This window comes from Miniopterus natalensis, chromosome 9 (genome assembly GCF_054644295.1).
Source record: "Miniopterus natalensis isolate mMinNat1 chromosome 9, mMinNat1.hap1, whole genome shotgun sequence".
Classification (NCBI taxonomy): Eukaryota; Metazoa; Chordata; class Mammalia; order Chiroptera; family Miniopteridae; genus Miniopterus; species Miniopterus natalensis.
Window position 1 is genome coordinate 17,315,906 of NC_142089.1, and position 18,142 is coordinate 17,334,047.

General features: G+C 48.4%; 1 protein-coding gene across 2 annotated transcripts in view; it reads right to left on the minus strand.

The window, feature by feature from the left end:
• Positions 1-8,293, minus strand: part of NKAIN1 (sodium/potassium transporting ATPase interacting 1) — a 34,433-nt gene extending 26,140 nt beyond the window's left edge. For both annotated transcript variants that reach the window (XM_087820262.1, XM_087820261.1), the window contains exon 1: positions 8,188-8,293. In XM_087820262.1, coding sequence (XP_087676388.1) covers positions 8,188-8,241 — 54 coding nt within the window. In that variant the 5' untranslated portion in view covers positions 8,242-8,293. The remainder of the gene's footprint in view (positions 1-8,187) is intronic.
• Between the last annotated feature and the right edge of the window lie 9,849 nt (positions 8,294-18,142).

The following is an 18,142-nucleotide window of genomic DNA, read 5'->3' on the forward strand; positions in this document are numbered from 1 at the left end:
GTCCAAGGTCCCAGAGCCAGGTCACCGCAGACTCAGGCCTCTGAGGGATCCAGCCCCTGTCCAGATCTCAGCTTGCACAGATGACCACAGACCTTTCACAGCACCTGGGCCATCCTACTCAAGGACTGAGGACTCTAGGAGGTGGGGAGAGGCTGAAGCGCCCCTCTCCTGTCCTCCCTGGTGGCTCCAAGGCTCGCTTAAACCAGTGAGGTGTGTCAGAGGGCAGGGAGGACTGACTCACCTGCCTGGCCCACCTGGCTGGCCCCTCCACTCCAGGGCTGGCTGCAGAGGCCTCAGAAGCAATCCAGGGATCCGGACCAGAACACCATTTGTCAGCCCTGGATGGTGGTGGCAGGCTCATCTCCATGGCAACAGTGCAGTGTGAAGGCATCCTGGCATCATTAGGGAGCGCACTGAGTAGTATAAACAGAGGCTGCAGTAGATTACACGCCTATTATGAGCAGTCTCAGGCTCTGAGCACTGGTAATTATGCCTAATTGTGCATTTAATTGTGTAATTGAAAACCCGCATCTCTGGTTCAGGTTGGGGCTGCAGAACTTATCCTCCCTCCCCGCAAAAAGAGGCTTAGGAACCACCCCTACCCTGAAAACCCCAGGGCTGCCTCCTCTTCTAGGGCAAGGGGTAACCAGAACCATCAAGGGAGGAAAAGTGCCTATAGACTCCCATTCCCTACTTCCTGTGCCAGGTTCTGTGATTTGGGGTGGGAGGGGGTGGAGCATGCTTAAGGCAAAGGCTCATGGAAGAGCACAAAAATGCTCGCAATTTTAATTATTTGTACTAGGTACCATTTTGTAGTATCGTCACTGTCCTCTCAGGACCCAGAACCACATCTGGTGGCTCCAAGGGACCTGGATCCATGTCCAAGTGGTCATCCAACGTATATAATAATTCTTAATCACTGCCAGGGACAGGGAACTCATCACCTGATTGTCAGTCTGCCACTGCAGGGCCTCTGTAGTTCGAAAACCACTGTTACACTCTCCTCCATGCCCCAGTGTCAGACTGGTGAAAATGAGGCTCAGAGAGACGCAGGGCCAGCTCAAGGTTGCACAGCAAGTGAGTTTGAGAACCAGGGGATTCTGGCTTGCAGCTGAGGGCATGTTTTGTACCTTAAGGTGAATCAGCACTTAGGATTGTGCCCAGCACTTTGTGGGTTCTTCACAAATATCTGCTGACTGTAACTCCAGGTAGGGTTAGCTGGAGACAATGCTTACTCTCTGACCCAATGGTGTTTAGTTTTTCTGGAGTTCAAAAAACTCACCGGTGGTGACTAGGGATTAATGATGGGTCAGAATCTCCTGCTCTCAACCTCTGTGGTCTGACACTTCATTTTACAACCAAGCATGCTATGTGGGCATTTGGGATGGGGACAGTATAAACACTTATTCAAACAGAAAGAGGGAAGATGTCGCCTGAGTCCCTGACAATCTGACAGCCAGGTGCAAAGCCTGGAGAAGGCCATCAAAGGCAGTCTCCTCTTCCCAGAGCCTGCAGCAAGGTGGGCCGCTGTGGCAGCAGCTCTGATCTCTCTCTGGGAAAGGACAGACTCATTGATGACTCACAGCTGGAGTCCAACCTTCTCCCTTTACAGAGGGGGACAGAGAGGGTCAAACTTTTCTCTCTGATTCCCTCTGAGTGAGCACCGGGCTCTGTGCCCAGAGCTCTCCCTGCATTACCTCAGGTCACCCTCACTATAGTCCCCATATTAAAGAAGAGAAGACCAAGGGACAGTCAGGTCCAAGGCCACAAGATTTAACAGAACTTCTGCTCCAACTTGGGCCTTCTACTGGTTGAAAAAGGAGACATGTCCTATTTCCTACCCCACAGAATTCAGATTCATAGAACCTGCTTTCTCATTTCCAGTGCATTCAACAGTGTGAATTCTTTGTGAGCTCCTTCTCAGCATATCTTACCTCAAAGGAGCCTCTGTCAACTCTTTGAGGCAGATTATTACCATCCTGCCTGGCTGGGTAGCTCACCTGGTTAGAGCATTGTCCTGATATGCCAAGGTTGTGGGTTTGATCTCCAGTCAGGGCACATACAAGAAGCAACTAATGAATGCATAAGTAAATGGAACAACAAATAGATATTTCTCCCCCCCCCCCCAAAATCAGTACTACTACCACTACTACTACTACTACTAATAATAATAATAAAAGATTATTACTATCCTGATTTAGAGAAATGCAGGTGAAGCTCAGAGAGGTTAAGTGTCTTCCCAAGGTCACCCAGCTACAAAAAGACAGAGATAAAACTCAAATCCCAGCCTGACCCCAAAGCCCAAGCTCTTTCCAGTCAACCTCCCTGCCCCAGGATTTGCTAGCTGCTTTGAGAGGCAGGGGTCAGGAGGCCAGGGCAACCCAGTAGAACCTGCAACCACAGATACAGCTCTTCTAAAACCTTGGTGCTTATTGGCAGAAGCATGTGTCTCAGGAAGGCTTGCTTTGCTGCCTGAGAGTCTCCCCGTCTCCAAATCACCATTCCTCTCCCTCTCCTGATCAAGAAGGGAAGCCAAGGGCACTGGGACTGGGATTCCCCAGGCCAAAGCCAGCTGCACTCCCTGTGGACTAGAACTATTTTTGAAAAAACACATCCCTGGTCTCAGCCTGCTCTCCCAGTACCCACCCCTCCCTGACACTAGAGGAAAGGGGACTGCAATGATTAGAGCTTGGTTCAGATTTTACAACTGTCCTCAAATCCTTTCCCCCTGATCACTCACCTGAGGCCTAGACTGTATCTTATTTCCTTGGCAACAAGTCACTTCATTCTTCTGAGCCTCAGTATGCCCATCAGTAAATGGGTATAAAAACCATACCTACCTCGTAAGGGTTGTTATGAGGGCTGATAAGTCTTCAATACAGGTTAATTTGTTTTGGGGGGAACTTTTTCTCAACCTGCATCACTTTCCTTAAACCCTACACAGGCCTTGGGATGAGTAGAAATGGGGACAGGGTGGTGGCCATGAATAAGCCAGATAGTAACAAGGGACAGGTATACAAAGTGCTTAGCATAGCACCTGGCTCATAGCAGACACCAAACAAAAAAGGAAGTTGTTTATTATTATTATTACTATTATTGCTGCTGCTGTCATTATTATTTCCAGTGAACCATAGTTTCCTTATAAAGAAACTGAGACCTGAAGAACTTACAGGCATGACTCTGATCAGCAAATCTCTAATCCAGACAGAGATGGGGGCAGAAGTGACCTGTTCAAGTCTCAAGGCAAATAAGAGCTAACCACAGGGAGCACATCCCCTCAGCCAGGCACGTGCTGTTTGGACACTGTCTCATGGAATCCCCCAAACTGCCACGGGGTAGGAGTTGCTGTTCTGACTACTTTATAGGAGAGAGTCAGAGGCTCAGAGAGGGTAAGGGACTTTCTGGAAGTCACAAAGCAAGGCAGCAATGACTGTCTGACCCGAGAGATATTGCTCCTAACCCCTGTGCCAGATTTTAGAGCAGCTGCCATTTATGGGGAGCTTATCGCAAAATCACCCACTCACCCACCCCTGCAAAGGAGCAGAACCAGGGCCACCCCCATCCCACAGAGGCCCCCTTCTCCATTCCACCCTGCTCTGCCACCATCATAAGGGTCTTGAGAGCTGTCTAACCTCAGCCTGTTCATCTGCAAAAGGGAGGTGATTACCCCACCCCCCACCTGTCTATAGGGGTCAGTGGCTTGGACAGTTTCATGCTCCTGACTCCAAAGCCTGGCTCAAGGACCTGAAGTACCCACAGCAAAGCCAGATGCTCCCCAGGAAGCCATGAGCTGGCAGAAGCAGCTGCTTCAGAGCGCAGCCCGCCCGCCCCCACCCCCAGGCGCCGTCTCCCTCCGGTCTTCACCATCACTATCGCTAATAACGACATCAATCAGGTTGACCATGTTTCACACCATTACTCGCAGCTCAGCAGGAAGCTACATATTTCCGCCCTCACCCACCACCTTCAAGAAAGCAAAGTGCGTTCCAGAAGGGAAGAGAATGAAACTGATGTCTTTCTGAGTCCCTACTATGTATATGGCACTGGCTAAGTCCCTTTCATAACTCTGAGAGGTAGGGATGACTCTCTTTGACAGAGAAGAAAGCTGGGGTCCAGAGGAGTGAATGCATGTGTCCAAGGTCACACAGGTGGGACAAGAACAGGCACAGCAGTGATGTATTTGAGCACTCCCAGGCTCCCAGTGCCAGGCATGTGCATGATCCTATTGAAACATTCTCAGTTTCATTTTCAGATGACACAACTGAGGCTTGAAGCAATGAACAGACCTGTGGGAGGTCACACACTGCCGAAATGTGAGCTGCAGAGTGGTCCAGGGCGGAGAGGGGGTGGCTCTCTGCTCAGGCAGAAGAGTGCTCGTATCCTGCTTCTGTCACTGACTAGCTGTCACTGTTAGTGATCGCAGGCAAATTTTATCCCTTCTCTGAGCCTCACTTTCCTCATCTGAAAAATGGGGTAATAATGTCTCTTCCATTGTGGGGAATAACAGTTAGAAGGATAAAAACAGTAAAATAGCTAATATCGATCATTTAACATGTACCGGGCAATTTGCCAAGCACTTTACATATGTAAGCTCATTTGGTTAAATGAGGTAATGCATATAAAGTGCTTAGCACAGGACTCCAGAAATGGGAGTAATAATGGCGATGATGAAGAAATTGATGATGACTCCCTTGGGCAAATCTCCTTGGTTCATCCTCTTACGGGAAGAACAGACTGGCCTGTAAGGTTTCAGGAAAGAGGTAGACTAGAAAAGAAGGGCAGGGTCTGGACAGGGGAAGGAAAAGGGAAATGCATGAAAATTAGGGAGTGAATAGCATTAATAATGTCAAGACAATACGTCAAGTAGGAGCCAGGAAAGCAAGGGATCCAAGATATTCTACAGAATGGAACCAGATTGAGATGCACCGAAACCTCCAGGCCAGCCCAGACCACATCCCAGAGTCACTGATGGGCAGAACTGGCAGGACCCTAGAGACACAGACTAACGGTTCTTCCCATTTTACAAATGGAAAAACTGAGGCTTGTAGTGGGAAAAAGACTTGCCCAGGTATACATGATGTCTGTGGCAGAGCTGGGCTTGAATCCAGGCCTCCTGACTCTCAGCTCAGAGCCCAATACTTGCCGTTTCCCACAAAGGTCGAGTGCAGAGGGGCACCTGGATGTTTGGGCCACAACTCCAGGGAAGCATCCCATGGTATATACATCATTAAGATAGTAACAATAAAAAGCTAAGGTTTATTGAATCTGTCGTGGCACAGTGCTAAGTTCATTATAAGCATTTAATCCTTACAACAACCCTACTTAGCAGATGACAAAACTGGCTCAGCGAGGGTAAGCAACTTGCCTAAGATCACACAGCTAGAAAGTGACAGTTAGGACTCACACCCAAGTCTGATCCCTATCAAATCCCAGAGCCTTGTCCCTATACTTGTTCACCTGAATGGTACAGCCCCCACCTGCTTCTCCTACTCTCCAGTACACCCTCACACCCTACTCCCTCACCCAAAGCCAGTCTACCCCAGCTGCAGAGGAGTGTTTAGAACTGGCCTGTTTTATTGTAATGATCAAACCCCGTTCAAAACAAGGAAAACGACACTGTTCCTCTTGTAAAGTTTTCAGTTGAGAAACTAATAGCCTCTTCCTTCTCTGCCCCTTTCCACTGGGTGAGAGAAAACAGGCTCCCTTTTCCCTGGGATACTGTCAGGCTGGTGAATTCCAGTATCTAGCAGCACATTATGGAAGCTGCCAGGGAGCAGAGGCTCCTGGGGGTGACAACTGAAGGGACCCACTGTGCAATTAGCTCAGACAGAGCAACAGAGCCAAGAAACCAATTTTCAAGTCCCTCTTCTGAGTGCCTCCCCAAATTATCTCATGTAACCCTCACAAGCTGCCCAAAGCCACCCAGCAGACATAGGAGATTCAGAATCCCAGCCAGGTCACGTCTAACTCCAGAACCCCATGAGCTGTGAACCCTCTATGTGGAAGGGTGGTTTTAGATTAGCTGGTGAGCACTATGGAGGCAGGTGAGTGGGAGTCAGGGAGGCTACCTCCATCTACCACCTTCATCTCTTTCTAGAGAGTAGTAACCACTCCCAAGGGACCCCTGACTTAATCGGGGCCAGAACTACTGATTTTATAATTAAGAAGGCAATGGAAGATGCTGGTCGGCTGCCTGGCTGCAAAGCCTGGCTCCTAACTGTAGAACTTTGGGTAAGTTCCTTTAGAGGTTCATTATGAGGATTTAATGAGTTAATACTTGGAAAAGTGCTTACAAGGGTACCCAGCACCAAGTAGGTGCTCCCTAAAGCTAACTATTATTATCATCAACAGAATGAGCATGGGAAAGCTATTAATAGTGCTTATCTTCAGGGTGTGGAACTAGGCAGAGAAGGAATCTTACCTTTATGTTCTGCTCTGTTTGATTATTTATTCATTTTTACAATATGTGATATTACTTTTTTCTAATAAAAAGTCCTAGTTTAAAATTAAAAAATGAACAAATACAGAAAAAAGAGTCCTCTGAATAGTTTCAGCACTTCTTGGCATTTTATGTTCCTCAAAGCAGATAAAGAAGGGTGTTTCTCCTGTGAGCCTGGAGGTGCCAAAATAACAGATTCATTCATCTATTTTACAAATATTAATGGAGTGCCAGGCACTGTTCCAGCTGCTGGGGATTCAGCAGGGAACAAAACCGATCATTTCTGCCCTTCTGGAGTTTCCATTCTACTTGATCTTAATTAATCGCCTCTGCAACCCTCAAGGATGAGCAATTTACAGAGGGGCAGACCAAAGCAACCCAGTGAGGGGAAGTCTCCTGCCTGCATGCCACAGCTGGGAGCAGGACTGCGATCTTTTAGGCTGGGCCGTTTCTACCACTGCCCAAGAGGGCAGGTCTGAGGATGGCAAGTTTGGGGCAAGAAGTGAGAAGCAGGATGAATGAGGAGGTCTGCACATCCAGGCTCAAAGCTTCACTCTGTATTCCTGTATGCGCCTATGGTGGAGAGGGGCGAGGGTACAGGAAGGGTGGAAACCAGGTCACGGAGGCAGGTAAAACTCACACTCAAACTTGAACTTTTCCCACGCAGAAACCCCTTGTTGTTGGGCCTCAGTTCTAGGGTAGGCAGAAGACCCTGGCCTCTCCTTAACCACCTTCCCAAATCCACCTGCGAGAGCCTGAATTGGAGAGTCGGTTCCCTTCAGCTCCTGAATTCATTCCACTAGCCTCCCTGAGACAAGAACCTGCGACAAGAACCTAACCTGGGCTGGGGTTAGGCACAGTGCCTTCAGATGCTCCCATCCTCCCCAGAGCACCCAGGTATCCCCACCTCCTTCAGTGCCAGCCCAGAGAGACAGGAGCTGCTCTGTCTGTCCTCAACCCTGGTGCTCTGGTGGAACTGATGACTGATGGAACACCCATGCCACGGTGGTCACAGCCAAAGCAAGGAGGAGGGGGAGCACCTGGTTGGTCAGACCGGTACCTGGCAGCTCCTTGTGATCCTTTCCTGGAAGGTGCCTCTCCATTCCCAGGCCTGCTCCGTCAGGGGGATGAAGAGAGGCAGAAACAGCACAAAGGAGAGGACGGTTCTTGGAGTCTTAAGATCCCAACAAGATCCCAACACACACAGATGAACATGGACCAGAAATGGTCGGAGATGTAGAGCCATACCAAAGAAAAAGCCGGAAAGAGACGCGCACAGGAGCAGAGACTTTGTGAGAAACACTCGCAGGGGCGGAGACCAGAGGCAGAAACCCAGAGGAAGCGAGACCCATGCAAACGAGTGACTTAGAGGAAAACACGCGGCAGGGACCTCCAAGGACCCACAAACCAGCCCCGGACACCCCCAGCCCCAGTCCCACAGCGCACCTCCCAACAGGGGGCCACTGGTACTGTGTGGGCCAGACGCGTGGAGCCCGGGGCGCGGGGCGGGCCGGGGACTCGCACACAGGGCGCGCTCCGGGACTGGGGAGCGCCGGCGAGGAGCGCACACAAAGAGACAGCACGGCCAGCGGGAGCAGGCTCCGCCCGTCCACTCAGAGACTCCAGACCACCCCCCACCCGGGCACTCGCACCACACGCACACAGACACAGCACCCCACCCGCACGCCCAGGGACCCCGCCCCGCCGCGCCCCACCCTGCTCTGGCCGCCCGGGAGCGAGGCGCTCACCAGCTGCAGGCAGCAGAAGGCGACGAGCGTGCAGCGCCCGCTGCACTTGCCCATGGCTCCAGGGGCCGCGCAGGCCGTCCGCCGCCTCCTCCGCACCGCGCGGTCTCCGCGTTCTTCCCGCTGGGCGCCCCGGGCGGCGCGGCCGGGCGCCTAGGGCCGGGCCCGGGAGCGCCGGGTCCTCAGGGCTGGGGCGGGCCGCCTGCGCTCTGAGTCCATGGTCGGTCCACCCGCGCGCTGGCTCAGCCGCGCCGCACCTTCTTTGTCTGACCCGCCGGCTGCCAGGCGCGCCTCCTGCCCCGGGGCGGCTGGCGGGGAGCGCGGGGCGGGGAGCGCGGGCACCCGGGGAGCGCAGGCACCGAGCGCGGCGCAGCGCGGAGCAGCACTGCCCAGCTGGGGCAGCCGCCTGGGCGCTCCGCGGCCGCGGCTTCCCGGCCCCACCACGTGGCTCCGCCGCTGCCGCCGCCGCCGCCACTGAGAGGGAGGGAGGGGAGAGGTGGGGCGGGGCGGCCCCGGGAGCAGAGGGGAGGTGGAAAGGGGCAGGGAAGTGGAGAGTTGAGGGAGAGAGGCAGGGAGTGAAGGGGGAAAAGTGCAGGCTTCGGGGCTGATAGCCCTGGGTCAAACCCTGACTTCACTGCTTGCTCACTCTGTGTGACCTTGGGCAAATCACATCACCTCTCTGGGCCTCAGTTTTCTTTTAAATATGTCTTTATTGATTTCAAAGAGAGGAAGGGAGAGGGAGAGAGGGAAACGTCAATGATGAGAGATAGTCGTTGATCAGCTGCCTCCTGTACGCCCCCCACGGGGGATCGAGCCCGCAACCCGGGCATGTGCCCTGACCAGAATCCAATGGCGATCTCCTGGATGGATCATAGGTCGATGCTGAAGGGCTGAGCCACGCCCGCTGGGCCGAGCCTCAGTTTTCTTAAACAAAGTAAGAATGATAATGTCTGCTTCAGTGTTGCCACAAAGATGAAGTGTGTTTCTGTGAACAAAGCCCTTAGCCCTGTGCCTGGCCCCCCGAGGGTGCTGGAGCAACCCTCTGTCCATCCTGTCTTTAGGGTCTCTGGGCTCAAGCCTTGGCCCTCTACTTCCACTCCAGTTCCCAGATCTTCTCCTCATCCCAGTTTCCCTCCTGAATGCCTGGTCACATGTTCTTCCTTCCCTATTTTCTTCTACTGGCATTTATTAGGCCCTGACTGCACATCCATGCCCAGGAGCCCTGGGATCCAGAAATGAGCCCTGCTTTTTCAGAACTCCCTGAGCGAGCTTCCCGGTCAGGCTTCCAGCCCCTAACCCAGGTAGCAGTGGGGACGGGAGTGAGGAAGGGCTTGCCAGCAGAAGAGTGCCTTCTCCAAGATGCCCCACAAAAGCACTCAACTCTCAAACATATCCCAAATCCATTTAATCATCCCTGCCTCACACCTACCTTCTTTTTTTTTTAATCCTCACCCAAGGAGATATATATATATATATATATATATATATATATATATATATATATATATATATATATAAATTGTAGAGAGGAAAGGAAGGGGAGAGAGAAAGAGAGAGGGGGGAGGAGGAAGAAAGGGAAACATTGATAGATTGCCTCCATTACCCACCCAGGCTGACCTGAAACCTAGGTATGTGCCCTGACCGGGAATTGAACCCACAACCTTTTGGTGTATGGAAGGATGCTCCAACCAACTGTGCCACCCGGCCAGGGCTACACCTAACTTCCTGGAGTCATCTTGGTGATTAGCATCACTCTGGTGAGAATCCCTCATCCTTCCTCCAGGCTTCTCTATCCCATCTGATCTGTGAACTGTACCTTCCAGCTAGTATCTATGAAGCACCTACTATGTGCCAGGCTCTCCACTGGAAATAAGAGGATGCACCAGTTTCTGTACTCACTGAAAGAACAGTCTAGTGAGGAATTGTCATTAAAACAAGATGCCCTGGCAGAACATTTCTCATTCTTGCCCTTCCTCTCCCCTCTCACTAGACCTCTTACTCAGAAGGCAGTATGATATAGATTAAGACCACCGTTTGGACCCAAAACGCCTGGGCTCCAGTCTTAGCACTGCCACTTGTAAGCTGCTTACACAGTAAGCACTCAAATGCATTATTATCTACTCCTAGGACCTGGCTACATGATTTGTAGGGTCCAGAGCAAAATAAAAATGCAAGGCCCCTTGTTAAAAAATTAAGAATGATGACACAGCAGAGTGTTAAACCAAGCACAGGGAGGGCCTTGCATGACTAAAGCCAGCCCTATCTTCTCCCTGGACTATTAATATGGTCTCTTCACCGGTCTCCCTCCTTCACCCATTCCTTAGCATGCTGCTTGGTATTTTAAAGCACACAAGATTCTCATAGAATTGAAACAACATGTGCTGAGGTTTTCACTTGGAATAACAAGCTGAGATAATAGTGGGAACTTTTCTCAGCCATGCTTGGGCGAGTAGCAGCTGTGTCCAACCAGGTTCCATGACTAGACAGGCTTCCAGGAGCCTGTGAAGTCCGTGAAATAATATGCAAAGCTTCACAGGAGCAGATGTGCCTTTTTCTGGGGAGAGGGTCCACAGCTTTCATCAGATTCTCCAAAGAGTCTATTTCCCACAAAAGAATAACAATCAGCCCCCAAGGGATCAGCCCAGATGTACCAGTTCTCTACCAGATCCTCTTTGGGGCCTCTTCCAGATACAGCCTCTGCCAGTTGCCTCTGTGACACTATCAATGCAATTCAATAATACTAACAATAACAGCTACCACTTATTGGGTGCTCTTTCCAAGCTAGGCACTTGACATGTATATTAATCCTTATAATAACAGTAGGTTCCACTGGGGCTGTGATCAGCCCTTGCAAGGTTTTAGGCTCTATCCTGCCTGTGACAACTGTTCCAAGGCCTGGCTGACTCACTCTTAAGTCTGTCCTGTGGGACCAGGGATGGCCTGACCTCAGCAGAACTAGTCTCTGCCCCTGGGTTATTCCCACCTATTACAAGTCTTGGCCTGATGAACCACGCACACACCATGCCCTCTCTCAGTTCCATGCTTTGCATATGTTCTTTCTGTCTACACCACATCTCCCATCCAAATTCTTGCCTGAAGAATTGCCATTTAAATTTCAAATCTCAGCTCAATTGTCACTTCCTCCCAGAGATCTTCCACAACACTGTGATCTGGGGGAAGTGCCCTTCCTTTGGGCTCACATGTGGCCTGTGATACCTTTATTATAGCTTTTACTGAGATTTACTGTACTTGTCTGATTTTGTTTATTTCCCCCAATAGACTGTGAGCTCTACGTGGGCAGTGACTGTGTTATAAATTATCTCTATATCCCACAGGGCTCAGATCACGTCAGGGGTAAGCAAATATGTGGTAAATGGATGATCTTCCCAGCCCCAGGCCCCAGTGTATCTTGTGCCCTCTTTATCACCTGAGGGTCCAGAGTTCTAAGGGGAAGGGTGATCTAATTATAGGAACAGATGGACTAGTCTTTGACAAGAAGTTGGAGGGGGTTAGGAGCTGGGGATGTCACGAGGGGCTTGTAGTAGTCAACACGAAGGATGACTAAGCCCTCAACTAGGGAAATGTTGTGGGGGATATGAAGCAGAACTTAGTAATAAAGGACAGATGATAACAGAACACATGATTCAGAACACACCACATTCCCTGGAAGGCAGAATCACAGTCAGCTCTAAGGTCAGCTCTAAAGAGGCAGAGTAGGAGCTACTAAAGTGCTGAGATTCGTGGGTGGTGGTTAAGAAGCTCCTCCCTTGGCCTAAACCAGGGCTAGTCAGTGTTTGAATCAGTCCCTCTAGGGGTTAAAACACGGAAAGCTTCTGAGAAAGTTCACTCATCAGATAGCTAAAATGTAAAACCTATTTCTCCTTCTTTCAAGTTAGAGGACGGAATGTGCCCATTAATTATAGTTTCTGAGGGTGTTTTCTGTCACCAACCAATTCTCTCACGCCAGCTGGTTGTCCAACTCAATTCAGTTCTGGCAATAACTACCTGGAGTTAGCGTAGAGCCACAGCTTCAGGGTTCAGTCCCACTAGACTGCCTCCACATCAGGTGACTGTCTCTGACACCAAGACAGATCTCCCTTTGCACTAGTTCTCGGAGGCCACATGGACTTTCAGTTAAAGTTTGCCCTCAGGCCAGCAGAGCTGAAGACACTGAGAGATGGCAAGCGGTCCTGTCCAATTGGTGCCACACTCCACGGGGCTTTTATTATGCTGCACTGGGCTTGTCCAAGGGCCAACTGGGGATAGGAAGGCAGCTCAGGCCTGGTCCCTCCAGCAGGTCCCAGATGCACTCATAGGATTCTCGACTCCCTGCTGGCTCCCCATCACTTATCATTTCCCAGAAGTCCTCATCCAGGCGCCCTCTCACAGGCAAACAACTCATTGAATCCTAAAATCACCATCTTAGAGTCTGAGGAAAATGGCATCTATGAAAATACATAAAACAGTAGAGCTGGAAAAGACCACAGAGGTCCTCTAATTGCGTGGCTCCTAAATGTTAGTGGGCAGACCTGCATCTGAATCGGCCCCACACCAGCCCGACTCAGGCGAAATCTCTGGAGGTGGGGCCTGATTATGGGTATTTTAAAAATATACTCCTTGGGGACTCTGATGAGCAGCTCTAACCATCTAAAGCAATACCACACAGGCATTCCTGCCAAATGGTCACCCAGCTTCCGCCTGCACACCTCCAGAGGGGAGGAAGGTGGTACCATGCTGTATGGACGGCTCTGATTCAGTTGCTTTCTCTGCTGAGTGTACATCTGCCTTCTTACACTTTGTCTCAGCTCTGAACTTTGAGGCCTCCCAGGATGTGTTTTCTTTTCCAAGGCAGCCTTTTGATGTTTAAAGACAGTGATCTCACCTGTCTTCCCTAGTTCCCACAACTGTTCCCCACAATGATCTTCTCAGTGGGTACTCAGAGCCAAAGCACCCTCAGGTGTGGTCCTCTGACCACAACCAAGAAACTCTGCTGGCTTCCTTTTCATAAGATGAAACCCACAGCTGCCAGCCTGGCTTTCAAGACCCTTTGTAATCAGGCTCCAACACTTTCCAAGGTTCCTAACTCATCTATTGCTCCCCCAGCATGCTGTTACCACTGCGTGCTGTATCACTTTAGAATATACCAGATTTGATCTGTGCTCATCCTTGTTTTTTCCACTCCGAGACTGTACTTACCCCCCTCCCAGATCCTTCCCTTCTCCCCAATTTCCAATCCTCCTGTAGGACTCACTTTTAGTGTCATTTCCTTAGTAAAATTTTCTCTAACAGCTCCTTAGGCACTGCCTCCTAGTTTGTAGGGATAACTCTTGACAGTATGTATTAGATTGTATTTGAATTGCTTATTTATTGTTACTAAAACATGTACATGACAAGACACAAAGCACAAATAAATGTGGTACATTTTTCTGGAGTGTCAATTCTACTGGGTGCTCAGTGATTTAAAACATTAACGTAAAACAAGCACAACCATTTTTATGAAACAGCACACAGAACCATATACATTTAGTCAATTTCACCGGAAAAAAAGGTAGGGGGACTATTTCAGCTTAAGAGACAGAATAGCCAAATGCATGACTTGGTTGATTCCAGATAGAAAGCTATGAGGACATTTCTGATACTGAGAAAATTTTAACATGATCATTAAATGGTATTATGAATCCCTGTTAATATTTTTAGGTATGGTAATGGTATTGTGGTTATAAAAGAGGATGTTCTTAGGAGATACTGGCTGGAGTATTTAGGAATATTTGGGAGTAAAGAATTATGTCACCATCTTACTTTCAACAGTCTGAAAATTGTATATATGTGTGTGTATATGTGAGACAAGAGACTATTGAATCTAGATGGAACGTATAGATGCTCCACTTATGATGGGGTTATATCCCAATAAACCCACTGTAAGTTGAAAATATCATAAGTAAAAAATGCATTTAATATTACACTGTGGAGCATCAGCTGTTTACCCTCGTGGCTGTTTGGGAGCTGTGGGTCCCTGCCACTGCCCACCATCATGAGAGTATCATACTGCATATTGCTAGCCCAGGAAAAGATCATAATTCAAAATTTGAAGAATAGTTTCTTCTGAATGCATTTTGCTTTTGTACCATTGTAAAGTGGAAAACAGTTAAGTTGAACTATTGTGTCGGGGGCTATCTGTATATAGATAATTATGTTTGAAGTTTTTAAAAAAAACAAAAGTAGAGGGGGAAAATCATACATTTTACAAATTCATGCTAAAATTTCAAAGTTATTAATTTCAGGAGTCCCTCCTCCTGCTCCTGTTCATTCTCCTCTGTCATTAAGGACACTTAATGGAGAACTTTGAGAAGCCCTAATTTTTTTCTCCCACCATTCTGCCCTGTGAACCCCAAAGAGGCTGGACTTGTCATTTCTGTATTCTGAGCCCAGAATAACTGGCCACAGAGGGTTGGGGAATAAATGCTCCCTGAATAAGCAAAGCCACTAATTTATATTAGCATGTGACCCTGGGAAAACTGTATCTAAGCTCAGTCTCTTCTTCTGTAAAAGGAGGTTGGCCTAGATGACCTAAGGCCCTTTCCAGCCCTAGCACCTTGGATGCTATATTTGGGGCACTGAAGGAAGGCCAGTCAGCATTGGCTAACACCAGTGTCCTCAACCTTGACTGCACAATGCAATTACTTGAGGAAGCTTTAAAAAATACTGATTTTTACCCCAGGGACTCGGATTTCATTGGTCTGGGGCATGATCTAAGCATCTGGTTTTTTAAAGGCTCCCTAGGTGATTCCATGTGCATTCTAAGGCTGAAAGCCACTAAGGCCTACATCATGGTGATGGGATAAGAGCTCTAGCTGAGTTTACATCCTGGCTTTGCCATTTCCCAGTTGGTTGATCTTGGGTGTTACTTCTCTTTAAACCTGTTGACCCATATGTGACAATCAAGTGAGGTAATGCATGTAGCACGAAGCAGAAAGAACAGCTCAATAGTTAAAGACACCTATTAATGGATAAACAGGAGGAGCCTCTGTGGCTTTCCTAGGAAAGATGAAAACTTTCTGAGTCTGAAGAGCAGTGGTTCTCAAACTTGCATCAAAATAGCCTGGAGGACTCGTTAAAAGATGGCTGAATATCTCCTTTCCCCAAAGTTTCTGATTCAGTAAGTCTCAGGTGGGGCTTTAAAATTTGTATTTCTAGCAAGTTCTCAGATGATGCTGATGCTGCTGTTCCAGACCACACTTTGAGAATCGCTGTTCTCGAAGAGGGTTTCTCAACAGCACCACTAACAACATTTTGGAGTACCTAATTCTTTGAGCATCTTTGGCCTCTATTCACTAGTTGTGCATAGCATCTCTTCAGTGGTGACAATGAAAAGTATCTCCAGACACTGCCAAATGTCCTTTGGGTGGCAAAATTGCCCAGTTAAGAACTGCTCTAAAGGACATAAGTTAAAGAAGAATCTAAGTCTAGGTGTGTTTCAGAGGCAAGTGAGGAAAAGAAGTTGAAGCCCAGAAGGAGAGTTTGGGATAGCTCAGGGCTTGATGCAGACAGGGTGGGTGCCCATCCAGAGCTTTTTGGGAGAAAGATCACCATGGGTCTGAGGTACAGAGACAACTGACCAGAGAGTAGGCTCAAAACTCAGACTTGGTTTCATTTGGTTCCATAGGAATAGAGGCTGTCTTTAAAGTCTGGCTCCTCCTTCTGTCCTGGGACACAGCTGTCAAGCCCTAAAATCTCTTGGAAGGAGCAATCCTATCCTAACTCAAATGGCCTGACAGCTTTTCCCTCAGGCTCAACTGCCTGCAGCCCAAAATTACCCAGAGCTCTCTCACACCTGTTTCCCATCCACACACCTGGCGATATTAACAAGCAGCAGACTCCAGGTCTATCTTTGAGAAACAAATAACTTTGTAGTGTCACTGTGAAGCAACTCTGACAAGAGCTCTGACCTGTCCAAATCCACCTCCCTAATAATTCAGCACACAAAACTCAACCACCCAGTGGAAAAAAAAAAGATCTGGCTCTTTTAAGTGCCAACAGTATTAAGTGCTAGAGAAGGTGGAAGTCATAAAGGGAAATTAACTGAAAACTAGAGATGCCATTACTCATTTGGGAGCAGTATCTCTCTCCCAAAGTGAGAATACAATTTGTACCTTCTGGGGATATTTTATACTCAAATCTTGATTCCCCAGGCTAGGGCCTCTATTTCCTTCAGATTCTAAGTGGTGCTGCTATTTCCTGCTAATGGCCTCTGCCCAGCTTTTGAAGGTACTTGGCAGGAGTGAAGAGGCTAAGGTCAGATGAAAGCCCTTGCAGTCTCCAGGGCCCTCATTCTACCCAATCACTGTTACCTTCTTAAGGCATTATTTTATTTTATTATTTTATTTTATAAATATATCTTTATTGATTTCAGAGAGAGGAAAGGAGAGGGAGAGAGAGAGACAGAAACATCAATGATGAGAGAGTCACTGATCGGCTGCCTAGCCTGCAGCCCAGGCATGTGCCCTGACCAGGAATTGAACCCCGATCGCCTGCATCCTAGGTTGACGCTCAACCGCTGAGCCATGCCCGGCCGGGCTCAAGGCATTATTATTAGGCTTTTAAAAGTGCAATGTCAAGGTTCAAGCCATGTTTTGGCCCAAGTCAAGAAAGATGGGTGAGTGGAGGGTACTAGACTAATTGTGAGGTATGTGGACCTTAAAGGGATTAGAAGGTAACCTGTGCTAGTGCGAGAAATGTGAAGAGTAGCTTGCAAAACACCTCTGGCGGAACCTCTCCTGGTTAAAGGCATAACCACACATATAATTACTGCCCAGGCCTGAAATCTGAGTCACCATTCCCTCTGAAGATCCCACTATACTTTGTATACTAAAGTATGACTTTATGGCTTCTACTGTCTCTAAGCAGTCCTACAGTAAAGAAACCTGCCTCACTTTTTAACCTGGGCTTTTTCAAATATATTTGAGAATGGAATCTTATGGCCCAATGTTTCTAACATATCTGGGAAACAGTGTTCTGTGGAATATATTTTAGGAAACCTCAACTTATAGGATCAAGTTCATGAAGTACAAACTCTCCAGGATTCTGTTCCTACTTACTCTGCAACTTTACTACCTGCTGCTCCCCACCTCTAAAGATGCTGATGTTCAATGCACATGTTCCTTGTCCACCTGGTAAAGCCCCACTCAAAGTCCCAATCTAAGCATAATCACATAATGTGTGAAGCTTCCTCAACTCTCCCAGGCACAGTGAGTTGCTCTGACAGCTTTACCATCCTGCTGGCTCCTCCTTCATTAATGAGTTAAATATTGGACATGTGCTCACTTAAGACCATCCCCTCTCTCTTATAACTTATACACAAGTGATTCAACATTTTTTGAGCTAAAATTATAAAATCAAACATGTTAGAACAGGTTGGAGGCATGAAGACCTCTGTGTTGAGATACAAGACTGAGAAAAGACACACTCCTCGGGTAAAATCCATGAGTGCTGGCCTGTGTGCTCAGCATAGTCCCCTGGTGATCCAGGGTGACAGTAACCTCTCTTAGGGGTGGAAGACAGTTACTAGCATTTCTTACTACCACTGTCCATTTAGGAAGGAGAGACAAGTAGGTGGAATCATAAATAAGGCTCAATGTCATAACCCAGTTACACCAAAACTTTCTCCTATTCCTTTTGAGTTTAGTGCAGCCTTCCAGCCAATGTTGTTCTGCCAGCTGAGACTGCCCCAAATCTGCCCGCTGCAGGAACCCTGAGTGTAGGAACCACTGCTCAGCAAAGTGATTTTTGGCAGGAGGCAGAGAGACCCTGTTCATTAAAGTAAACAAGGCTCTCTCAGACCTTATTCATCACCTCTTCACTGCGTTGTGTCTAATAGAAGAGCAGAATTTGTTACCGATAATTATTCCTTGTCATTTTCATGGGAGTAAACACAGAAACACAAAAAAGGGGGGAAAGCCCA